The sequence below is a fragment of the Typopeltis vanoorti genome, chromosome 3 (genome assembly GCF_054136105.1).
Source record: "Typopeltis vanoorti isolate ZY-2024b chromosome 3, IOZ_Tvanoo_1.0, whole genome shotgun sequence".
In the NCBI taxonomy this organism is placed as follows: Eukaryota; Metazoa; Arthropoda; class Arachnida; order Uropygi; family Thelyphonidae; genus Typopeltis; species Typopeltis vanoorti.
In genome coordinates this window covers 128658544-128685561 of record NC_143551.1, presented here as the reverse complement: position 1 = coordinate 128685561, position 27018 = coordinate 128658544, and the positions used below count along the sequence as shown (strand labels likewise).

General features: G+C 36.6%; 1 protein-coding gene across 4 annotated transcripts in view; it reads left to right on the top strand.

The window, feature by feature from the left end:
• The window catches only part of LOC150108560 (serine/threonine-protein kinase ULK3-like), a 268335-nt gene that overhangs the window by 228589 nt on the left and 12728 nt on the right, over positions 1 to 27018 (top strand). For all 4 annotated transcript variants that reach the window (XM_090415993.1, XM_090415992.1, XM_090415994.1 and 1 more), the window contains one exon: positions 17124 to 17253. In XM_090415993.1, the coding sequence (XP_090272119.1) occupies positions 17124 to 17253 (130 nt within the window). The remainder of the gene's footprint in view (positions 1 to 17123; positions 17254 to 27018) is intronic.

Sequence of the window (27018 nt, the reverse complement as noted above, 5' to 3'; positions counted from 1 at the left end):
GAGGACTTTGGCAAGAACATAGAAAATAAATATCAAGAAGGTATTAAGATATTCTTGAGGTTGTTGAAGAAGCTCAGGAATGGAGGAAAGAGTGCTGTAAAAGGAGTTTGAGATGATAAAGGTGACATGAAACCGGGAGAAAAAGATATCCTTGAAGTATGGAGTAATTACTTTGAAAAACTGCTAAATGAAACAAGCAGTGATGACAGCACAGTGGTAAAATTTTTAAACACTGACCAGGCATGCAGTCAGGAATACATATCCATACTTGAAGTAGAAAAAGGCATCAAAGGCTTGAAATGGGGAAAGCCAGCAGGAGTTGATGATATTCGACCAGAAATGCTGAAGTATGGTGGTATAAGAGTCTTATAGTGGCTGCACTGCATAGTTCAGAAAGCCTGGACAGAGGGACGAATTCCCGATGATTGGAGTAGACATCTCATAGTACCCATATATAAAAAGGGAAATAAAACTGAATGTGAGAATTACAGAGGTATTTTCCTACTGAGTGTTCCTGGTAAGATCTATGCAAGTATACTTGAGAAACGGTTGAAAAGAATTGTGGAAGAAAAGCTTGGTGAAGGACAAGCTGGATTCAGGCCAAATAGAGGCTGTCAGGATCACATCTTCACTTTACAACAAATAGTCGAGAAAGCATGGGAATATAACAGAGATCTGTATTTAAGTTTTGTCGATTTGGAAAAGGCATATGACAAGGTGCCAAGAGAGAAGCTATTCAATACGCTACAGTTATATGGTGTGAATGGAGCATTATATCAAGCAATACTTAGTCTTTATTTGAGTTGTAAGTCAGCAGTTAGAATTGAAGGAAGTACAGGAAGATGGTTTAATGTTAAATCTGGTGTGAGACAAGGATGTACGTTATCCCCTCTGTTATTCATTATCTATATGGATCGCATTATGAAGGAAAGTGGTATTAAACATGATATGAGAATTGGAGGTGTTAATGTCAGCTCTTTGCTTTATGCAGATGATGTTATACTTTTTTTGGAGGAAAATTGTTGATAGGAGATAAATAATAATGTAAACCTAATCATATAGTACTGTCATAGTATCCTCTACTCCACTTGAGGGTACATATCAGGAAATTAATTATGATGATAAGTTATTTCCTCATATAGAACCTTAGTTAAAAATCAAGATTTAATTTATATGATGCATGGAAATTCCTTAGTACATCCTGCATTGACTTGTTATGAGAAACAGACAGCTGATAAATGATGGAACTTGTTAATGGCAGCCATTCATCATTCTGTTATCAGTGGTTCATGTGTCACATTCCTACATATTGATTTTTCTTTGCATTGTTTTAAGACGTCTGTTTCATTGATAAATTAATAGCTATATTTAAGAAGGGAAAAAATGTTAGTAATTTGATCTGTATCATGTGACATTCAACCAGTTATTCTTACTCAGTTGAAATATGAAGAATGATCATGACATAACTAAGGGTTGAGGGAAAATTGACCTAATTGTGCTTGTTGGAAGATAATTTAATTAGCCTGAATGAATGCTATCATTGTGATCATTAATAATCGCTATCCACACAATTTAAATTTTTGTTAGTGAATACTTTTTTGAATTTTAGATATAAACTTAATGTGGATAATATTTACTTATATAGCATTGGGAGTACCTTTAATAAAATTTCTCTTGCTTAAATATTTTTGCCATCTAAATTAATCAGTTTAGTACAGGTCAGTTTCTATATAGAAAATGGTGAGATTCTATAGTCTACTATCTCCTCGATTTAATCCATGACTATTGTGCTTATGGTGTTTTTGCAATTCAAGCACATGGTAAAAATATCACTGGTTTGTTTCTAATTGCATCCATCATTCATAATCCCCAAATGAAGATCACCAGAGAGAAAGAAAAAAAACAATAATAGACTTCTGTTCTTAGATATCCTTACCATACATGAATCAAGCGGCAAGGTTACAATGTTTTTTTTATGCAGTACCTAATACAAGCCATTATATTAGGTACTGATAATCCTAATTCATAATTCATAATCCAGTGATAATCATAATTCCAAGAATAATCATTATTCTTGGAAAATGGATATATTTATTATTACTTATCCATAGATTTGTTTGTTATTCTGATATGTTCCGTAAATATATGAGAAAATTTAGAAGATATAAAATGTCAACAATGATTACAACCATATTTTAATTAAACCTTGTACAGAAAAACTTTCCCCTTTACCTCCCAAACCACTGATTCTCAATAAGAAAGTTGTATTTCCTTTCATTATCTCTTTATTTCTTTCATTAGAGACTCTGAATATGCGATGAGATGCCACTGATATATGACCTACAACCCACTTTCATTTGTTTTCCTTTTTTTTTCTTTCCACATAAAATGCTATGCTCCCTCCACCTTTTCTTGGTGAGTTCAATATGCCATTCATGACCTCCTCACAGGATTTCTGGGAAGAAAAACTGTGGTATGTGGTTTAATAGGCTCAGAATCTTGTAAGGTCATCCTGATCCGAATAAAAATGATTGCATGCTGATATCTAATTTATGGGAAGTAATGTTACTAATATTTCCAAATTTCAATAATTTTAGCAATGTATGTTTATACATGCAGGATTTTCTAGTTTTTCTATTTTATCCTTTACCAATATTTTGTCTCTTGCCTAGTTGTTACAATTGGACTACACTAACACAATAACCTGAGCCTATCACCGTTTATCTTATTTGATCAGCAAGATTTTTTATTTTTTGTACAATTGGTTGCCCTTTAATGTTGTACCAGCATTTTACATTATGGTATCAAACCTTATCAAAATTGATTTACTTTACTTTATACAGATGATGTTATACTTCTAAATAATCCAGTACAAGTCTGCAGGATTCCATGACTAAACTGAATAACTGCAATAATAAATTTGTTATGAAAATTACCATTAAAAAGACAATGAAAATAGGCAGAGACGACAACTTCACCCTGAATGGGAAAACCTATAGAAGAAGTAAAACATTTCGGCTATTCAGGCACAAGGTTTAGTGCAGGTGGCAAATTAAATATTGAAAAAGACAACATAAATAGTAAAGATGTTACAGTAGTAAGTCATTGTAAAATCTCGCACAATAAGTTAATTTAGTTAACTTATCAATCTCAGTTTTACAAGGGTGTCAAACCAAAATATAAAGAAATTACGATGTATTGTGTTTTCCTTTTTTTTTAAATATATATTAACTACCTTGTAGAATGTATTCGGTATTACCTATGTAACTGTAGTGTGTTAAAACCAAAAGAAAGGGATTATATTAGTATAGTGAGTCAGAAAAAAAAAAAGTTCAGGTTCACAACAGCTTGCAAACATTTAGGCACCTAAAACAAAGACTTTCAGCAAAGAGAACATGAGTGACGTCATCGCACTAGAGGGTGATCGTGGATACTTCAGAGTTGAAACAAGGAACGAAGAGGACTTTTAAGGGGCTAAAATGGGAGAAGAAAAAGAGGAGATGATTAGGAGTTCTGTGCTGGAAGTTTCGTAGCTCGTAGTTCTTGACCCTGAGAGTACACTCATGGCTTATTGTTGGAGTTTCATCGACAGTCCTTCTCCCTGAAGTTCTCCGGGCAGTTCCCAAGGACGTCCACTGATGTATCCTGCAGCATAACAGGCCATGCTCCCCGCAATTTCAGGTACAACTGACCGAGATCTGACGGATAAACATCGAAGATAAAAACATAGTCTCTCCCAGTTACCTACTAGTGTAAACAACAGGCAGCCACCAGCCGAGGAAGAAAGAAAAAGAAAGAAGGCTATTGGTCACTACTTGGGCCAGTATAACCATGACGGTGTATGTCATACTGAAGTATCCAGGTTAAGGCAAAAATTCGAAATGTTCCGATGGAAACTTTATTCGTAGTAACGGACTGTTAAAAAGTTAAAAAGAAAATACTGTGAGTAACCACATCATATCGATGTTCTTGGATTGTAAATAGGCATAACTGTATATATATATTAAGTAAGAGTCTCTCCTAATGTTGTAAAGTTGAATAATGTGTTAGAGTTACGTGTAGATAAGATGTATATCAGTGTATGTTTTATAGTGCTAGTATTTTTCTGAGGTTAATTAAGTTGGGAGAAACAGCTATTCCCCATTACTTGCCTAGTATGTAATTACAAATTTTCTTGTTAGAAGAAATGTTTTGTTGAACATCATTCTGATCTAATCAATTGCCAATGCACTGTCTCGAAAAAATTACAAACCTGTGTGTTTAATTAGATATTGCCAAGATTTGCTATACAGTTAAGAGAAATATGACTAGATATTGCCTCTAATTCCATTTCGTTGATTCCTCACTGTCTGACTGGCGCAATCATAAATCAAATAAATTTGTCAGACTGAAGAGTGTGAGAAATCGAATATACCAATCATATAGCCGGCGATAATTATACTTAGAGTCTGCTATATGTACAGTAGGAACAAAGGGCAGGAGCAGGAGGATGGGGGGGGGATTAAAATAGAGGAAAATAACAACATAGTGTAGATGAGCTTTGTGAGACAGTGCAGTCGATTCAATATAGAGGACTAAGCATAAGGTAAACAAGGTTTTTCTTTTAAACTGATAATAAGAACAACAAAAAAACCTAACATATTGATCAGAGAGTTTGGTTAGAAATAAAACTATGGATTAAAGACTTGAGACTACAGATAGTCGGAGAGTTCTGAGAAAAAGGAGTGAACAGATGGCATCAATGACAGTATCATATTAAAAATGAGAATATTAGGAAAGAATTTGACATTGTTAGCATTCAAGAATGTGTTAGCAGACCTTTACAACATCATCGGGTCATTTAAAGGAATAGGAGAGAAGAAGTTAGCAGAATAAGTGTTCTTTGGTAAGATAGTAAGAAAATACCCAGAAGGAAAACCAAGATCTAAGTGGAATTATACAATAAGTTCTCAGAAGACAAAAATATAAGATCAGATAATATTGGAGATTTGACAGATAGCAGATTAATTTGAACAAAATTTGTTGATATGAAATTAGTAATGATGTAAATTTTGTAAAATCTCTCACGTTAAATTTTTATAAAAATTTTTTGCAATCACTTTTACATAGGTTTTAAAACATGTAGAATTCAGAAATTGTGAAGTTTTAAAACTAATGTAATAATTCTACTATTAAGTTGCATATAGCAATGTATATATATTGAAAGTTTATGTGTATGGAAAATAAGGGATAGCCTGGATTATGCTTGACCCAGTAAGAACAAAAGTTCGAAAGGTCATACAAATATAGAAAATTGTAGCCCAAGTGACGTCATCATGTACCAGAAGATCCGGAGAATTAACAAAGAATGAACGGGACTATAAAAGCGCTCTCTCTCAGTTTTGCTCGTGTCGAGACCTTAACTCCAGGTATGATTCCAATACGTGTGTGTGGGAGGGGGATCCAGGAGAGGCTGTTACCTTCTGATGTGTTTCCAGTAGCTGCCGGATGTGCTAAAAACCTGTGGATTTCTCAGCGTCAACAGTGGTTCAGTTTACCTTCGGAGATTCAACCTACACAGTCCTGGAAAAACTGCCAAGGGCCATCCAAATTATAGCCAGCATCCAGAAAGAAAGGCAAAGTGTGGCAGAGCTTACGAAAGTATTGTCAAAGTTGTTAGGACTGTATATGAAATGCAAATGTGAGTAAGCTCTGATCTGTTAATGTTACAGTAATTGTACTTGAGATTGTCTGTATACTTACTGAGATTATATTGTGATTAGTTAATTATTAAGTTACAGGAATAGAGAGAGAAGCTAAATGTTAACTTACGTATGCCTAAATAGAACCTAAGAAGCAGCTCAAGATAGCTAAGTGTTGTAAACAAGTTGATTAAGTGTTGTATATGTTATGTCCAATTATAAATGTTGCATGCTGAGTAATAGCTTTAGATTGGTATTTGTCTAATGCATTGTACAATTGACTTAGTTTAAAATAAACATGCTTTGTTTGTGTAAATCTCTTGCCTGATCTATTAGCCAATGCACTGTTTCCAAATAAATATCGAAACTGCGAGCCTGATTAAAGTAAGAATTGCCATGACTAGCTTTTAAGGAATTGAGTATATTAAGATTCAGATCTTACTTATGTTCAAACTTAAATTCTCATTTTAAATGAAGGGGATATAAAATCCACATTGTTTCAAAACCGAATGAGAAACTCAAAGATTGGAATCAGAGAGTTTCATGCCGAATATAGTAAACTATAAAGTATCGGCGAATCTAGCGTGAGCTAATGCAAGTGACCCTAGTACGTAGTATGGTACCGGACAACTCGTTGCAAAGGTGGGGAAAGTTCAGATCGCTATTCTTAGGTATTTTCCATAATGTAAAAACACATTTCCAGGAAATGTATGCTGTTATTACATTATGGAGGTCACTACCCAGACTGGTTTCAGCCTTTTTTCAGGCTTCATCAGTGAGTAGCTAGACCATAATACCAAAGTGTATAGCGAAAAGAACTTATATACTCTGCTATACGAGTTTCCAAAGAGGTGCAACCATTAAGTTAAGTTCTTTTCGCTATACACTTTGGTATTATGGTCTAGCTACTCACTGATGAAGCCTCAAAAAAGGCTGGAACCAGTCTGGGTAGTGACCTCCCTCCATAATGTAATAACAGCATACATTTCCTTGGAAATGTGTTTTTACATTATGGAAAATACCTAAGAATAGCGATCTGAACTTTCCCCACCTTTGCAACGAGTTGTCCGGTACCGTACTACCTACTAGGGTCACTTGCATTAGCTCACGCTAGTGATCGCCGATACTTTATAGTTTACTATATTCGGCATGAAACTCTCTGATTCCAATCTTTGAGTTTCTCATTCGGTTTTGAAACAATGTGGATTTTATATCCCCTTAATTTAAAATATTGTTTACATCGCCGAAATGAAGCTTATTAGCTCCTTATATTTAAGTAACTTAAATTCTCATGCTGTATACATAATTTAGAGTGGTGCAGTCATAAAACAAATAAATTTCTCTAAATTACACAGTGTGTAATATAATATAATGTAACCTTTTATAGTGGACAGACTAAAACCAAGGGTCTTTCATTTACAGTGCGGGCATAGGTAAGATTAGAAAGGATTAATTGCGGGGCCTAAGATAAACAGATATTACTAAGTTGAATAAGGTATTAAATGCATGCATGCATATACGAGAAATGAATAGAACTTAAAGGAAATTTTAGTGGAAAGAAATAAAACAAATTTAAGAAAGATAGAATATAAATTAAAGTAGAGAGTACTTATTTTATAATGGTGCAGCTGACCTTATTTTACATTTTTTCCTGTAGTACTATCAATTCCCCCCCCCCCCCCCCATGAGGGTACATTTCAGGAATCTGATGATGATAACAGCCAACTTACTTGTTTAAAAGTAAGTTGGCTGTTATCATCAAAAGTTTATCATTTAAAAGTTTAGGTAGTGTTACTAATAAAGTAATTATGTTTGTGTTTAATATTTGCTCCTTAAAAAGGTCCTTCATGCAAACCAGTTGTATATCCATAGTAGTGTGGATAATTGATAGCATTTAGGTTAATGACAACTTTTTATTAGTCTCTTTTTTATGCTAGTGGCTTTTATGACGTTTTCTGAATTGGCAGTACCACTGACTTTGTTTGCACTTGATAACTCATCCAATCTCGTCACTTTCATATTGTGATGGTTTGATCCTTTGTTGACATTAGAAATAGTTTGTGATTGATGTACACTTAATTTTTCAGTATCATTCCAGTTTGGTGTGTATCAGTAAATTAATGAATGTATTATCATCATGTATGTTATGAAATATGTTGTTTCATTTGCCTAGCACTTGTGCATTTGTGTCCAGTTGAGCATATTATAGATTTGAAGGTTGCCAAGTGGATGCCTGAGTTTTTTCTATCCTTCATTTCACCAGATGTATTTGATTGGAGAATCATTTCTAAACTTCCATTTGCTTGTTCACAAGCCAGTACTTTTTTGTAAAGTTTAATTTTGTGCCAGAGACTTGTGTATATAGTCTGTAAGCTGTATGGCTTGCTTATTTTTTTCATCATTATTGTTATTATACAGGTATCTGTATCTCCTGGAGTCAGTGAACTCATTACAAGAGGTCCATTATTACATACATTCACAACAATCATTCACAGAATACCTATCATCTCTCTCCTTAAGCTCATTCACTGATAAAGCACTCACAACCACCTCTGGCAACCCATTCCACCCACTTACCACCTCTCCAAGCAAAAAAAATAAAAAATCTAGTTCTAAAATCCTTGCTAACCATGCTCTTACACAATTTCCATGAGTGACCCCTTGTTCTCTTTCTTCCTACCATGTACTGAAAAATAGTATTCACTGTCAATCTCATAAAACCTCTTTAATAATATTCTGCCTGAATTTTTATAAAATAATAAACAGTTTAAAACAACAAGCCAGTATAAAGCTAGAACATCAAAAAAAGGGAATTTGGTATTGGGAGAGGAAGAAGGCAAAGAGATCCTATATCACCCAAATTGTTTTCTGCTCTTGGAAGCAGTGTTTAGGAATGTCTCACAGGAAAAGTATGGAAAAAATTGCAATCACTTATCTTTTGCAAATGTCATTGTTCTTTTAGCAAAAAATAAAGAAGCTCAGGAAATGGTAAATGTCCTTGACAGAGAAAGAAGGAAAACAAAAAACAAAAAAGGTTTAAAGATGAATCTAACTAAGAGCAAACTGCTGATAAAGATTGACATTAACTGGGTATATATTGGTCGAAATAATTTAAAAATTACTGACAAGTTTTGCCAACCTAGCTGTTTGGATTCTTCAGGGTGAATTAAATAGATACAAAACAACTTAAACACTAAATAAATCAAGTATGATTAAACTGTTCTTGAAGGAATGAACCAAATATAATTGTATTTTTTATAAATACAGAAGAACGCATACATCACATGCATGGAGCTTGTATGAAATCAACTGTTGTTATGCAGGAACGTTCTGTAATTAGCAGTGAGATTTAACTCTGGCGTGCTTAAAGATCTTATGAGGGTCTTCCAAATCATTAATTCTGGCAGATATTTGGAAGACCCCATAAGATCTTTAAGCATGCCAGAGTTAAATCTCTCTGCTAATTACAGAATGTTCCTACATAATAACAGTTGATTACATACATGCTCCATGCGTCTGTATTTGTAAAAAAAAAAAATACAATTGTATTCGGTTCATTCCTTCATGAACAGTTTTAGTTTAAGTGGTTTTGTATCTATTTAATTCACCCTGGAGAAGCTACAAAACTTGTCGCTATATTTTACTTAGTATCAAATAAATTACTTCGACCAATATATACACCCCGTTGATGTCGATCTTTTCCATAGTTCATGTGGTCGAAAATAACATAAATCAAACTGCTGATAAATCAGATCATATCAACCTAAAATTAACAGATGGCTGCATTGAAATTGATGAGGACTATATTTATCTTCATCAATAAGTTAGGCTTAAGATAAAGGAATAAACAGAAGTATCACCCAAAGTAAGAAGACTTCATATTTATAAATTTAGGGACACAAAAACACACGTGTTGAAAAGATTATTTTATTAATTATTAATAAAATAACACTTGACATTTCGACCCCTGTATCGAGGTCATCATCAGAAGGATAAATGCGTATAAGGAACTAAGCTACATGCTCTAGCCCTGTATATCGGTAAACTAAATCTACGTAAACGTGTGGACAGACTTATGTGTTCGTCGAACATGTTGTTTATTATTTTAATGGTATAATAGAACACAGAAACTAAGTAAATAATTGATTTATTAACTTGATGCTGATATTTCGCTGGTATTATAACCAGCATCTTCAGAGCACAAAAACACTGTTTGTCACAATACGCGAGACTAAAACAACATGGTGTACATTAACAAAATTGTAGCAGCAACACAAAGACTAGAGTCCTGATTTTGGCGCCCTCTATCTGAAAAAAAAAAAAAAAAACGCTATCATATATTGCTAGAGTCCTAGAAAAGTGCTAGTTTTTCCTTAATATGACTGTCTCCCAGATCTTCGGCAAGTTAATACAGCCATATTTGTTGAGATTTGGAGTGTGTTTTAGGGCTTCTGTCGCCTCTAAGAACAATCTCTCTGATTTATATTGGTTTCTGTGTAGTACTTTTGTGTTTTTCCAGTTGATCCTGTGTGCAGGGGTATCCAGAGCATGGTCTGCTAGTCCCGACTTCCCATAATGATATTTCCAGACGTATCGTTTATGTTCGCTGATGCGGATATTCACAGTTCTTCTTGTTTGACCGTAGTAGGCTTGATTGCATGAGCAGGGTACTTGGTAGACTCCTGGATGTGATAAAGGAGGAATGCTGTCCTTGGGTGAGCGGATGAGGGTGGCTAATTTGCTACATGGTCTGAATGTAGTGCGTAGTTTATGTTTAATGAGAATTCTTGAGATCTTTTCGGATGTGCCTTTAATGTAAGGGATGGTGACTGTTTTGTTGTAGTTCTCTGTGGTGGATGGTGGGAGGGGTTTCTTAGGAGTGTTTAGTATTTTGTTTATTTTTTGTGGATTGTAGCCGTTGGCCAAGAAGGTGTGGCGTAAGTGAGTCAGTTCAGCAGTAAGAGCCTTGTCATTTGAACAGATTGCTCTCGCTCTATGGGTTAGCGTTTTTAATATGCCATATTATTGAGAAGGATGATGGTGTGATTGTTTGTGTAAGTATCTGCCTGTATGTGTGGGTTTTCTGAAAACTGAAAATGATAAGGAACCATCTGGGAGACGTGTGATGAGTGTATCCAGGAAGGGCAGACAGTTGTTGGCTTCCGGTTCCATAGTAAAGTGGATTTTTGGGTGTTGGCTATTTAAATGTACTAAGAATGTTTTCAATGTCTCAGGGCCATGTGGCCAAATGGCAAGCACATCATCAACATAGCGTAGCCAAAGTGTTGGTTTGAGAGTGGCTGTATTGATTGCTTGTTTTTCCAGGTGTTCTATGTAAAAGTTGGCTAGGGGGGGAGAAAGGGGGGAGCCCATGGCTGTCCCATCAATTTGTTTGTATATTTTCCCTTTCCATGTGAAATATCCTGCATGTATTGTGAATTTGAATAGTTCAAATATATCAGGGGGGAAGTGTGACTTCAGTAGATTGAGGGTTTCTATTAGTGGTACATTTGTGAATAGTGAAGTGATGTCAAAGCTTACTATTAAGTCTGAGCTTTTTAGGGTGAGGTGTTGTAAGATGCTTTTTAGGTGTGCTGAATTTTTGATAAAGGAGGGAGAATTGTTAGTGAGAGTGGCTAGTAGCTTTGCTAAATGTCTAGCCAGTTTGTATGTGGGACTATTTATACTGTCCACAATTGGGCGTAGGGGTGTGCCTGGTTTGTGAATTTTTGGTGATCCATAGATCCTCGGTGTTCTAACATGGAAGGGTTTGAGTTTGTTAACTGTGTCTTTGGGCCAGGAAGTGACTTTTTTTTAATATGCTCTTCAATTTTAATGTGCTCTGAAGATGCTGGTTATAATACCAGCGAAATATCAGCATCAAGTTAATAAATCAATTATTTACTTAGTTTCTGTGTTCTATTATACCGTTAAAATAATAAACAACTAAATCTACGTAATTAATTAATCCTTTTTCCTAGCCTGACTTCTAGCAATAAAAAAAATACATAAATAAATAAAATAAAATTTTAAAAAAATGAAATAAAAAAAAAGATAGAACTACAATAAACTGCTAAAGTCCTCATGTATTAATATTCTTCTGGATTTGTACAGTTCTAATTGTTATAATATGAATTCCTTCAGTTGCTGTTGAATGTTACAAGCACTTCTCCAGGTTGTCTTCTTGTAGTGAGATTTTTCTTCAGCTTGTTTAGGTTGTTATACAGGTTATAGATGGGTCCTCCACATTCTTGGAATGGTTAGGCCATCATTTTTGTTGAGATTTGGGTTATGTTTGAGCATTTCACATGACTCTTTAAATTTCCTCTCAAACCAGGTTTTGGTGCGGTGTAGGGACTTGGTATTTTTCTAATCAGTTCTGTGGTATGTTTTGGGTGCGTGGTCAGAAAGCCCGGTTTTTCCAAAATGGAGGTATTTAATGTGTCGTTTGTGTTCGTCTTGTCTAATTGGGATAGTAGGCCCTGTTTCTCCTATGTATGGTATGTTACATGTGCATTGTATTTTGTATACCCCTGGGTGGGCAAGGTGTGGAAGAGGATCTTTAGAAGAACTGAGTAGGTGTCTTAACTTATTCGGGGGTTTAAAGGTGGTTTTAATGTTGTATATGTGTAGTGTTCTGTCTGTTTTTTTAGAAATGCCTCTAACATAAGGAATGGCAATAGCATTCCTGAAATCTTTTTTGTTCTTACTGGTATCTTTGTGGAGGATCTTATGAATAGTTTTTTTACTGTATCCATTTTTTTATAAATGTTTGGTTGATGATCTTATATTCCTGGTTTAGAGCTTGTTCATTAGAACAAATAGTTTGATCTCTGTGTTTAAGGGTGCTTATGACACCTAGTTTTTGTGTTGGGTGGTGGTAAGAATTTTTGTGTGTGTGTGTGTGTAGTTTGCAGTAGACTGAGAAGGAGAGACAGCTAGAGGGAAGACGTGTCTAGGAACGGAAGAGAGTTGTTTTTTTCCATTTCAATGGTGAATTGGATATGGAAAGGTACAGCCAATCACAAACTGACATCACAAGGAGCAGCCAGTCGCCCACAAACGAATTTAGGAGCAACCAACCACCATCAGATCACAGCTTGGTTATCAACCAATCAAACTACAATCTCACCCAAGGTGAACTCTCACTGTTAAAGAAAGGTTTGAACTATGCCATTGCTCCGAGGTCAGTTAACAAACTTGATATCATTTATCATATCAAGAGAGGTTTAAGATCCCTCCCCACCAATCTAGCTGATAAAATACACATGGAAACATCGCGTATACTGAATTCAAACAAAAAACTAAGCAGCAACTTAAACCAAACCGAAAATCTGGCCCTTAAATCCTTAAAAAATAACCAAGACATTATAATCACGAAAGCAGATAAAGGTAATGCCGCTGTCCTTTTAGACTGTACAACATACATTGAAAAAATGAACCATTTGATATCAGACCACAACACCTATCAAATGGTAAACTACACCCCACAAAACGTAACAAAAAGAACTAAATCTGTCCACATATGGCCCGAAGAAACAATAAAAAAATTAATACCTCGTTATGCTTGCGCGCCCAGAATTTATGGCCTGCCAAAAATACACAAAGCAGACACACCATTCACCATTACGTCCCATTGTTGAAGGAACTGACAGCCCAAATTGTCACTTAGCCAAAAAATTAGCAGCCACACTGAAGGAATTGGTAGGTAAAATTAAAAACATTAAACTCAACGACCAAGATTTATTAGTCAGCTTTGACATAACTTCCCTTTTCACCAGTGTCCCAATCAATGACACTATCTTGCTCTTACAGAACATATTTCCACAAGACATCAGTCCTCTTTGCCTATGTACTCCGCTCCGGATATTTCGTGTGGCAAAACAATTTTTACCTTCAAAAAGAAGTTACAGCCATGGGCTCACCGCTTTCCCCCCAATAGCTAACTTTTATATGGAAGACTTTGAGCAACGTGCTCCAGAGACAGCATGTCTAAAGCCCAATATTTGACTGAGATACGTCGCCAATATTTTCGCCATTTGGCCCCATGGCCGCAAAGCACAAAATACTTTCCTTAGCCACCTACACAAACGTATCCAATTCACCATTGAAATGGAAAAAAACAACTCTCTTCTGTTCCTAGACACACTTATCACACGTCTTCCCTTTGGCTGTCTCTCCATCTCAGTCTACAGCAAACCTACACACACAGGCCAATACATACACAAAAATTCTTACCATCACCCAACACAAAAACTAGGTGTCATAAGTACCCTTAAACACAGAGCTCAAACTATTTGTTCTAACGAACAAGCTCTAAACCAGGAATACAAGATCATCAACCAGACGTTTATAAAAAAAAATGGATACAGTAAAAAAAATATTCACAAGATCCTCCACAAAGATACCAGTAAGAACAAAAAAGATTTCAGGAATGCTATTGCCATTCCTTATGTTAGAGGCATTTCTGAAAAAACAGACAGAACACTACACATATACAACATTAAAACCACCTTTAAACCCCCGAATAAGTTAAGACACCTACTCAGTTCTTCTAAAGATCCTCTTCCACACCTTGCCTACCCAGGGGTATACAAAATACAATGCACATGTAACATACCATGCATAGGAGAAACAGGGCAAACTATCCCAGTTAGACAAGACGAACACAAACGACACATTAAATATCTCCATTTTGGAAAAACCAAGCTTTCTGACCACGCACTCAAAACCTACACCGCACGCAAAACCTGGTTTGAGGGGAAATTTAAGGAGTCATGTGAAATGCTCAAACATAACCCAAATCTCAACAAAAAATGATCGCCTAACCATTCCAAGAATGTGGAGGACCCATTTACAACCTGTATAACAACCTAAACAAGCCGAAGAAAAATCCCACTACAAGAAGACAACCTGGTGAGGTGTTTGTAACATTCAACAGCAAGTGAAGGAAATCATATTATAACAATCAAAACTGTACAAATCCAGAAGAATATTAATACACGAGGACTTTAGCAATTTATTGTAGTTGTATCTTTTTTTTTATTTTATTCAATTATTTTATATATATATGTATATATTTATTTGTTTATTTTTATTTTATTTTATTTTTTTTTATCGCTAGAGGTTAGGCTAGGAAAAAGGATTAATTAACTATGTAGATTTAGTTACAGGGCTAGAGCATGTAGCTTAGTTCCTTATATGCATGTATCCTTCTGATGACCTCGATACAGGGGTCAACACGTGTGTTTTTGTGTCCCTAAATTTATAAATATGAATGCTGATCACCGTGTAACCTTAAAAGAAAGAAAGTAACAAGACGTTTTGACTTATAAAGATTATCTGTTAGGAGATTTACCTGTATGCTTAAAAAGAATGCCCTTTAATATATGCATTATTCCAGTGTTTACCTATCGAAGTGAGACATGAACAATGACTAAGAAACATAAATACAGGTTGCGTGTGACCCAAAGAGCGTTGGAGAGAAGAATGATGCTCTATATAACAAAAATGATAGAATAAGAAATACTAGAATTAGAGAGATGACTGGAGCAGAAGATATTGTGAAGTGTTGTAAAGCATGTTAATGGAAATTAGCTGGCCATTAGTAGACTTCTAGGTGAAACGTGACTAAATTAAGCAGAGTGAATACCAAGAGAAAGAAAAGTCACCAAAGAGCAAGACGGAGGGGGTGATCTATAAAAGTTTGACATGAGATAGTGGACATTGGCTAAAGACAGACAGAACTGGAAAGTTAAGGACTATATCGAGCAGTGAATGGAAGGAGGCTAAGGAAGAAGATGCTCCTATGATGTCTCCTCTTTTTTGCCTATCAGATAATTTTTGAAGCCTACAGACCATCAATCTGTTCTCATAGGGAGCAGTCCATAGACCTGCCACAATCTTTTTCACTTGCCTTTGAATCTTCTCCATCACTTCTTCATCCCCACGGAAAGAAATTATCTGATGCACCCAAATGTGTTGAGATTTGGAAAGTTTTTCAGAGCTGAAGCAGATTCGATGAATAGTCTTTCATACTTGTATTCGCTACGGTGTAATAGAGTGACCTTCTTTCAGTGTATTGTGTGGTGGGTGACCAAAGCATGGTCAGCAAGTCCTGAGTAGCTATATTGGTGGAACAGGATGTGTTCCACCAATACATCCTGATATTGGCTCTCCTGCATGTTTGGCTGTAGTAGGACAGTTTGCAACTGCAAGGGACCTGGTATACTCCTGGGTTGGTCTTTGGTGGAGTGGATAGACCAGCCACATCCCCTCAGGTCTAGGGGATGTGGCTGGTCTATCCACTCCACCAAAGACACATCCCCTCAGGTCTAGGGGATGTGGCTGGTCTATCCACTCCACCAAAGACCAACCCAGGAGTATACCAGGTCCCTTGCAGTTGCAAACTGTCCTACTACAGCCAAACATGCAGGAGAGCCAATATCAGGATATCTGAACACAGGACTACATCTGGTTTCCCCAATACAGCTACTCAGGACTTGCTGACCATGCTTTGGACACCCACCACAGGATACACTAGAAGAAGGCCACTGTATTACACTGCAGCAAATACAAGTATGAAAGACTATTCCTCAGCTCTGAAGAATTTTCCAAGTCTCAACAAATTTGGGTGCATGAGACTGCCCCAAATTTCGGAAGCATGCATTTTAAGAATGTCAGCCCGATGGCCAAGACAGCCCAATTTAGTCCACTAGAGGGGGCACCATTTAGGACTCTAGGTCTGACTTTTGTTGCCTTTATTCAGCCTCATTTGCTCAGTGTTAGTGCTGGCATGCATGCACAAGTCATTGTTATTTGTGATCCCTGATGATGGCAATGTAATATTGCCGAATATAGGAAGATGCTAATTTAAGGTTTTTAATTGATATTCTAGTAAACATTGTAATTTCCTGAAAAATTAAAAGCTATGTATAACCAGTGTATAAGCTTATCTACAAGAATTACATATTATGATAGCGTATTTTTTTCATGAATGATTCAGTGGCTAGTATAGTTGTCCAGAGAGGAGACAGCCTTGTTTAATCACTCCAGAGTATGGGAATGTGCAGGTAATGTGGATCTTTATTTTTAACAGAAAAGTGCTTTCATGCATGGCAGTTCAGCCATATACTTTCAAGATACTTTCAAGACTTCAAAAATGTATTCATGCACTACTCTATGGATTTTTTTATTTTTTTTAGACCAATGCTTGCAAGTGCTAAATTTTCATTTTAGATTTACGATGTGGATCTTCAGTACTAGGAAGATCATGTATTGATCTTCCTGGTACTGAATAAGTTCAGTAGTTGCTAATAATTTCAGACATTGTGTGTGTGCCTTAGTCAATTTGCAGTAGGTATTGATAGATATAGGATTGTAGAATTGCTCTTAATGTTATTGTATGTAATTGTATAATGTATAATTTTTGTTTTTTTTTAGGTGGACAGATGGATGAAGAAAGCAGAAGACCTGAAATCTTATATGTCTGTTCAGAAATTGCAAAAACAGGGAGTATTAAAATCCTTCTCCAGGAATGATCCTAGTTCTTCATTCATTACAGAAAATTCAAGTATGAATTCTGTTTTTACTTTTCATGTGTTCCAAACTTGGTATTATAATGTCTCTTGCTAAATTATATAACTTATGGAAATTGGCAGCGGTGCTTAAGGGTCAAAGCTGTATAACTGAGAAGAGACCTCCACATAGCCTTTAAAGGAATGGGGAGAACTGACCAGGGCTTCTGACTTAATGTCCTCACCTTCTCGTGGTGCACCCTGTTAGGTATCTACCTGGATACTGAATGAATGAGGATGGGCTAGCAATTTGGGATTTAGCTGACCAAATTCTAGTAGTAAGACTTATACGTTGGTTAGACATAACTGGTAATTAATTTACGGAATTAACAACGCATATAAAGTATATTAATTAAAGATAACTTTAATGAATCACTTCTATATTTCGGCAATGTCACATTGCCATCTTCAGGAACATAAAGATATGGTATGTGCACTAAGGAACTAACAAAGCAAATGAGGAAGAAAGTAAGAAACTAATTTTGTTCCTAAAGTCCTAATGGTGCCCTCTTGCGGGCTAATTTGGTAGTCTTGGCAGTTGGGCTGAAGTTCTCATAATGAAAGTCTCCCAAATTTGGGACAGTTTCATGCACCCAAATTTGTTGAGGTTAGGAACGTTTTTTAGAGCTGCTGAAGATTCTTTGAATAATCTTTCGTATTTAAACTTGCTGCGATGGAGTATTTTTGTTTTCTTCCAACGAATTTTATGGTGGGTATCTAAGGCATGGTCTGCCAGCCCAGAGCGGCTGTACTGGTGAAACCGGATGTAGTCTTGGTGTTCTGAAATCCTGATATTTGTTGTTCTGCCTGTTTGGCCAAAGTAGGACAATTTGCAGCTGCAAGGGACCTGGTATACACCAGGTAGGTCTAGGGGAAATGGTTGGTCTTTGGTAGAGCGGATAAGGGATGCCAACTTTTTATATGGTCTGTAACAGGAAGTAAGGTCATATTTTTTGAGGATATTAGTTATTTTTTCAGAGGTGCCCTGGATGTAGGGGATAGTGATAGACTTGGTGTAGTCTTTATTGGGGAGGGGGGTTGTGGTTTACAGGTTTTAGTATTTTTTTTTTTTTTTTGGGGTTATAGCCATTGGCTAAGAAAGTGTTGAGGATGTGGTTTAGTTCCATGGTCAGGGCCTTATGGAACTAAACCACATCCTCAACACTTTCTTAGCCAATGGCTATAACCCCAAAAAAATCCAAAAAATACTAAAACCTGTAAACCACAACCCCCCTCCCCCCTCCACAATAAAGACTACACCAAGTCTATCACTATCCCCTACATCCAGGGCACCTCTGAAAAAATAACTAATATCCTCAAAAAATATGACCTTACTTCCTGTTACAGACCATATAAAAAGTTGGCATCCCTTATCCGCTCTACCAAAGACCAACCATTTCCCCTAGACCTACCTGGTGTATACCAGGTCCCTTGCAGCTGCAAATTGTCCTACTTTGGCCAAACAGGCAGAACAACAAATATCAGGATATCAGAACAAATATCAGAACACCAAGACTACATCCGGTTTCACCAGTACAGCCGCTCTGGGCTGGCAGACCATGCCTTAATGATATAATCACGTAATCACAAGAAAGATATTTATTTAACCAAATATTTCGGTCTGGAAATAGCAGACCATCGTCGGTGGTATTACAAGAACAGTTTAAAAAATATACAAGCTAGAATACTAACAATAGATCGTTGAAATTAGAACATGCCGCGTGATGTTATATCACTAAGTATGAAACGAAATATTTTGAAGTAGAAACATGATTGAATTTGCTATTTAAAAAAAAAAAAAAAAAAAAAAAAAAAAAATTAATGAGTAATCTTGATTAGGCTTTCCCAGATTTTTGATATAGATATGCAGTCATTACGATTCAGGTTGGGATGATGGAGCAAGGCCTCCACGCTTTCCTTGAACAGACGTTCGAACCTATAACGCGATCTATGTAAGAGGCGCGTTTTGGACCAAAGGATGCTGTGGTCAGTTTCAATCCCGTGTTGAGCCAAACCAGACTTTTCAGGTTTATTGTGAAGAATGGATGATTGATGTTCTTGGATTCTTTTTTCAAGAGAACGTCCAGTCTGTCCAAAGTAAGAGAGATCACAGTTGCAAGGAATTTGATAAACTCCAGGAAGAGATAAAGTTGAGCGTTTGTCTTTAGGAGAAGGAAAATGAGAAGACAATTTGTTAATAGGAGAATACGTAGCTGTTAAATCATATTTCTTCAAAATTCTTGCGATAGGTTCTGAAATACCGGAGATATAAGGAATAGGTACTCGACGTATTGAATCTTTGTTGTTTTGTGGAGGATTATAAGATGTAAGAAGACGTTGAATACTTTTTTCAGAAAAGCCATTGAGTTTCATGTGTTGCTGGATAGTAGAAAGTTCTTTCTGTAGATAATCAAAAGTAGAACAATATAACATCACGCGGCATGTTCTAATTTCAACGATCTATTGTTAGTATTCTAGCTTGTATATTTTTTAAACTGTTCTTGTAATACCACCGACGATGGTCTGCTATTTCCAGACCGAAATATTTGGTTAAATAAATATCTTTCTTGTGATTACGTGATTATATCATTCAGTCTTATGTCGCAAGTATCCTTAAAACAACAGACCATGCCTTAGATACCCACCATAAAATTCGTTGGAAGAAAACAAAAATACTCCATCGCAGCAAGTTTAAATATGAAAGATTATTCAAAGAATCTTCAGCAGCTCTAAAAAACGTTCCTAACCTCAACAAATTTGGGTGCATGAAACTGCCCCAAATTTGGGAGACTTTCATTATGAGAACTTCAGCCCAACTGCCAAGACTACCAAATTAGCCCGCAAGAGGGCACCATTAGGACTTTAGGAACAAAATTAGTTTCTTACTTTCTTCCTCATTTGCTTTGTTAGTTCCTTAGTGCACATACCATATCTTTATGTTCCTGAAGATGGCAATGTGACATTGCCGAAATATAGAAGTGATTCATTAAAGTTATCTTTAATTAATATACTTTATATGCGTTGTTAATTCCGTAAATTAATTACCAGCTGACCAAATTGTATTCTTATTGGCTTAAACCACAATATGAAATGATGGTACAACATGACAGAATTTCATGCTGGCTGGGGTGTCACCTGGTTAAACAAGGGCCCCCTGTTGTTTTTGCCAGGGAACCAGGGCGAACAGTGAAAAGTCAGCTACTGGAACAAATCCTGAAACACATCCCAACTCAACATCACCAGAGTTCAAGATCGGTACTAGCACTTAAACTGTACACTCCTTGAGGGTGCATGTCAGGAATTTGATGATGGAAATTGGCATGTTTTGTGAGATATGATTCTGAATTAGTACCTGTCTCTTCTGAACACTGCTCTTATTTCAAGTGGTATTAAGTTAATGCCACATAAGAAGAAAAAGATTATACTTTTCTAGTCATTATGCAGCTACAATTGCTATATTTTTTCTCCCAGAATATTCACATGATGCAGATCCATCATAAGGACACAGAAAAGCAGTATTTTTTAATGTAAATTACCAGTAACAGAAGCACTGAAATGATTTTCCAAAATTGAATTTGGCACAAAGTTCTCCTCACCCTCCAAGCAAGCTGCCATTTGATGATCTTTCTTTTTTGCAAATCTGATGTTTAGTTTCCTATTTGGTTCACTGTGCGAGAGTAAATGGCTTTATGTATCCTCCAACTTTTCCTGCAGTGCTAACGTACTTCAAGACTCTATTCTTTCTTTGACTTCAAACTCATTCACAGTTTGCAGGTGATCACATACTCTTCTCTTTTTCTTCTTTTAGAAGAAAATGTAGTATGCAATCACCTACAGAGTGCGCACAAGTTATGAAGAAAATTGTCAACCACCTGCTTAAATGTTAATTCTATACCATATTCCAACTGAGAGAAAGAAAACATAGTTAAACTGAATTCATCCCAAAAAAAAACAAAAAAACACTATCATGCACTCATCTGACCAATTGTAGCACGTCTGTTGAAATTCTTAAAATCCTATGATCCTTTAAATTGAATAAAAGATGCCAAAAATTATATTATTGTTTAATCCTCTATCCAAGTGTAAGCAAACAAAGTCTGTGCATGAAATTTGCTACGGTGATTAATGTGAAGCCACTAGCATTTATATACTAGTAGCCTGGTCATGAAGACACTTCACAGGCAAACTTTGTTTGATTACACTTGAAAAGGATTAAACAAGAATATAATTACTTTGCAGCTTTAATTTAATGTAAAACCAAGTGAAAAACTTGAGATCGCTTAAGGGTCAAAGCCAAGTAACTGAGAGGAGACCTCCACATCACCTTTCAGGAATGTGAAGAACCAAGTGCAGCTTCTGACCTAATGTCCAATCCTCACCTTCACGTGGTGAACCCCATCAGTAGTTATCTACTGAGTAATGAATGAACAAGGATGGGCTGGCAATTTGGGACTTTGCTGATCAAATTGCATTGACTTAAACCACAAATGCATATGATGATAAAACATGATGAAATTTCATGTCAGCTGGGCATCGCCTTTTATATACATGAACCACACACAAAAGGGCCACAAGTCCTATAGCACATTAGTGCCGTGCCATGTATCAGCAAGAGAAATAGAAGAAAGGAGGAATCTGTTCACATTTTGCTTTAACCTCCAACCAGCCAGGATGTGTGTGTGTGTGTGTGTGTATATACGTCCAGATAAATCTGGATACGATTCTGTAACACCTATTGAATAACATGGACAAGAAGTGCAAGTTGGTCTCACTATTTCATCGACCTCGGCCGATAGAGAGGTTAACAGCTGTGGGTTATAATCTTTGGGGAAGGCAGGGTGGGGGACACTGTTCCAAAGGACAGAAGTACATGGGATGAAGAGGAGGCATTGAAGTTGGTTCAGTATGTTTCAAGATTGACCGTAAAGGCATATTTGTTAGCAGTGCTCTTGTTTAAATGATTTTGGAGGAGAGTAGAGGAATAATAGTAGCTAATTCAGCAGAACGTGGTGCCTAAGGGTCAAAGCTGTATAACTGAAAGGAGACATCCACCACATGCCTTTAAAGGAATGCGGAGAACCGACCAGGGCTTCTGACCTAATGTCCAATCCTCACCTTCTCGTGGTGTACCCTGTCGGGTATCTACTTGGATACTGAACGAACGAAGATGGGCTGGCAGTTTGGGTAGCCGACCAAATTGTATTCTTATTGGTTAAACCAAAATAAAAAATTATGGTACAACATGACAAAATTTCATGCCAGCTGGGGCGTCGCCCGGTTAAACAAGGACCCTGTTGTTTTCGCCAGGAAACCAGGGCGAACAGTGAAAAGTCAGCTACTGGAACAAATCTGAAAACAAACCCCAACTCAACATCACCAGAGTTAAAGATCGGTACTATCAACATAAGAAGCCTGAATGGCAAAGAAATGGAGCTAGCTGAGGAATTAGATAAGTACCAGATCGACATAATAGGGGTGACTGAAACAAAAAAGACAAAACTGGTGAGATCTTTCTGAGCAATAAATACAAAATGTTATATTCAGGCAATGACAATCAAGGAAAAGAAGGAGTAGCTATAGTATTCAACACAAAATACGAGGCTAATCTTCTTGAATGGCAGTCGGTCTCAAGTAGAGTAATGTGGACAAATATCAGAATGGGGAACAGGACAATGAGACTTATTTGTGCCTATGGTCCCACAGAAGGTTCTACTAAGGTAGAAGTGGAGGAATTTTTTGAGGCTTTAGAAAAAGCAGCTAACACAATGAGAAAGGAAAAGTTGGTCCTTGTTGGGGATCTAAATAGCAGAGTGGGAATGATTGTGAGACATACAAAAATATTTTGGGAAAATTTGGAGAAAAGAGCAAAGCGAATAATAATGGCAAATATCTGTTGGATTTCTGCTTATTACATGGACTGGTTATTACTAACACCATGTTCCAACATAAAAATGTGCACAAATTCTCATTGACTATGTTATTGTTGATAGTGGTGTTTTCTCCGTGGTGCAGGACACCAGAGTGTACAGAGGATTTGAAATCGGAAGTGATCACTATTTAGTCTTGAGCAGGATAAATTGAATTTCATATTCAAAAGAATAACATGTAAGAAAGTTTTAAAGCGAATAAAAGTTGAACAGCTCTCAGATGTGAACTTTAGACTAAAATACACAAAGATTATTGAAGAAAAAATGAAAGAGTTTGAGAACAGGAATCAAATCTTGGAGATTCAGTGGCAAACTCTGAAGAAAACATTGATTGATTCTGCCAGAGAGGCATTTGGTGAGGGTGAAGGAAAAGCCGAAAGCATATCAAAAGTTCCTGTCAAATAAGTCAGCTTGTGATCTTAGAGAATATAGAGACAAATGCAAGAATGCTAAACACTGTGTAAAACTAGCTAAATAAAAGTCATGGGAGGACTTTGGTAAAAACATAGAAAATAAATATCAAGAAGGTGGCAAAATATTCTGGAGGTTGTTGAAGAAGCTTAGGAATGGAGGAAAGAGTGCTGTAAAAGGAGTTAGAGATGATAAAGGTGACATGAAAACGAAAGAAAAAGATATCCTAGAAGTATCGAGTAATTACTTTGAAAAACTGCTAAATGAAACAAGCAGTGATGACAGCACATGGTAAAAAACACTGACCAGGCATGCAGTCAGGAATACATATCCATACTTGAAGTAGAAAAAGCCATCAAAGGCTTGAAATGTGGAAAGGCAGAAGGAGTAGATGATATTCGACCAGAAATGTTGAAGTATGGTGGTATAAGAGTCTTACAGTGGCTGCACTGCATAGTTCAGAAAGCCTGGACAGAGGGACGAATTCCCAATGATTGGAGTAGAGCTCTCATAGTACCCATATATAAAAAGGGAAATAAAACTGAATGTGAGAATTACAGAGGTATTTCCCTACTGAGCATTCCTGGCAAGATCTATGCAAGTATACTTGAGAAATGGTTGAGAAGAATTGTGGAAGAAAATCTTGGTGAAGAACAAGCTGGATTCAGGGCAAATAGAGGCTGTCAGGAGCAGATCTTCACTTTATGACAAATAGTCGAGAAAGCATGGGAATATAACAAAGATCTATATTTAAGTTTTGTCGATCTGGAAAAGGCATATGACAAGGTGCCAAGAGAGAAGCTATTCAATACGCTACAGTTATATGGTGTCAATGGGCATTATATCAAGCAATGCTTAGTTTTTATTTGAGTTGTAAGTCAGCAGTTAGAATTGAAGGAAGTACAGGAAGATGGTTTAATGTTAAATCTAGTGTGAGACAAGGATGTACATTATCCCCTCTGTTATTCATTATCTCTATGGATCACATTATGAAGGAAAGTGGTATTAAACATGATATGAGAATTGGAGATGTTAATGTCAGCTCTTTGCTTTACGCGGATGATGTTATACTTCTAAATAAATCCGCTACAAGTCTGCAAGATTCTCTGACTAAATTGAATAGCTGTTGTAATAGATATGGTATGAAGGTCAGCAATAAAAAGACAAAGACAATGAAAATAGGCAGAATCATTGAAAATGTCAACTGTGTTATGAATGGAGAACCTGTGGAACAAGTAAAATATTTCAGCTACTTAGGCACGATTTTTACTGAAGATGGTAAATTAAATATAGAAATAGACTACAGAATCAGCAAAGCTGGTATGGTGGGAAGTCAATTGAATAAATTCATATGGAATAAGAGAGAAATTAGTTGGAACACTAAAAATTAGCTGTATACAAGATAGTGTTCAAACCAGTTTTAACTTATGGATCTGAGAGCTAGGTCAGAAGTAAAACACTTGACCAAAGACTAGAGACCGCAGATATGAGAAAGATTATAGGCGTGAACAGATGGCATTAATGGCAATATCATATTAAAACGAGGATATTAGGAAAGAACTTTAAATTGTCAACATCCAGGAATGCGTTAGCAGAGCTAATTTCAGGTGGTATGGTCACTTTAACAGAATGGGCAAGGAAAGATTAGCAAAGCAAGTGTTCTCTGCCAGGCTGGCAGCAAAACGACCCAGAGGAAGACGAAGATATAGGTGGATTGATATGGTACAAAGTGCCTTAGACGATAGAAATATAAGATCTGATAAAGTTGGAGTCTTGACAAGTAACAGACTGATTTGAAGGAAAATTGTAGATAGGAAGTTAGTAATGATGTAATTTTTTTCATGTAGTACTATCATATCCTGTACACCCCTTGAGGGTACATGGCAGGAATTTGATGATGATGAATTCAGCAGAACACTGTCCACAAAAGTATCTGTAGAAGAGGTACAAGACAGAAACTGAATGTGTGTGTGTGAGAGAGAGAGAGATTGAAGTGGGTATGTGAGAGAGAGAGAGGAATCATTAATTAGCTGAATTGCCCTCATCTGGATAGAATCAAGCAATCTTAGAGAGGATTTTGGTACTCCACCCCAAACATGGAGCAATATTCTATGGCTGGTTGGATTTGGGCTTTGTATAAAGTTAGCAGCTGTGAAATAGTATCTTATGTAAAAAGTTCACCAAGCTTTTTTTTGGAGGCTGCCAGAAGCTATAGTTGAAATGTGGTTGTGCCAGGAATGATTGGAGGTGCAGGTTAGTCCGAGTAGAGAAATCTGATTGTGTTTGGATATCTCAATATTATCGAAGGTAAAGGCAGAGGGATGTGAGTTCTTTCTTGCAAGAGATCAGATAGGACTGAGTTTTGGGGGCATTGAAGTTTACAAAGTTGTCCTTGCTGTACTGGGATATAGTTAGGATATCTGAGTTCAGGTCCCTAGTCATGGTAGATCGTGAGGATTCTAATACTTATGCACCATAGTATGCTCAGATTTGAGACCCTTCGACACTTCTGTGCATGTCACAAAAAGGAGAATCCATTCCAATAATAGGATAATCAATCCGTCTTCTGGGATGAGTTGTTTATTATTACATGGTGGAAAATTAGTTTCTCTTTTATGATCATTGTAGTTTTTAAAGTGGTAACTATTTTACTTGTATAACAGTTGGAAAATTTTATCTATAAAGCACGTGATTTTGCGTGTTGGCAACCAATTCGTACATCCTTCATTTCTTTCTCCCCTTCAGTATGAATCTACTATTCTTGGCACCAAGCGAAGCTTTACAAATGTGGGCGTACTATACAAGGTTTGTTGAATGAAACGGAGGAATGGAGTGTGCTGTCATTGGCAGAGCTATGGATTGGATTAGAAGTCTGAGAGAGCAGGTCATTTATATACATGAGGAAGAAACTGGGTGAAAGAACAGAACCCTGGGATACTCCTGCAGCATTGGTGGGGAAATATGAAGAGAGTAAACTGTCCACCGTGACACATAATGAGCGACCAGTGAGAAAGTTGGCAATCCAGTTGCAGAGTGAGGAAGGCAGACCATAGGATGGCAGTTTAAGCCCCCCCATCCCCGTGCCAAACCTGATCAAATGCCTTTGAAATGTCGAGGACAACCACATGAGTTTCTCCAAATTTCTCCATGGCTTGAGTCTAGAGGTGGGTGGTGAAAGAAAGATCAGCTGTAGATCACGAGTGGAAGAATCCATACTGTTGGTCACAGATTAGTTGGTATGACTCTAGGTGGTTCAAGAGTTGGTTGTCGATGACTGTCTCCATAATTTTAGAGAGAACAGAAGTGAGAGCAGTTGGATGATAATTTGTTGGTTGACTTTTATCACCTTTCTTTGGGATGGGCTAGATGTGGATCTGCTTCCTGGTTGCAGGGTAGATGCCAGTTGAATACGATAAATTGAAG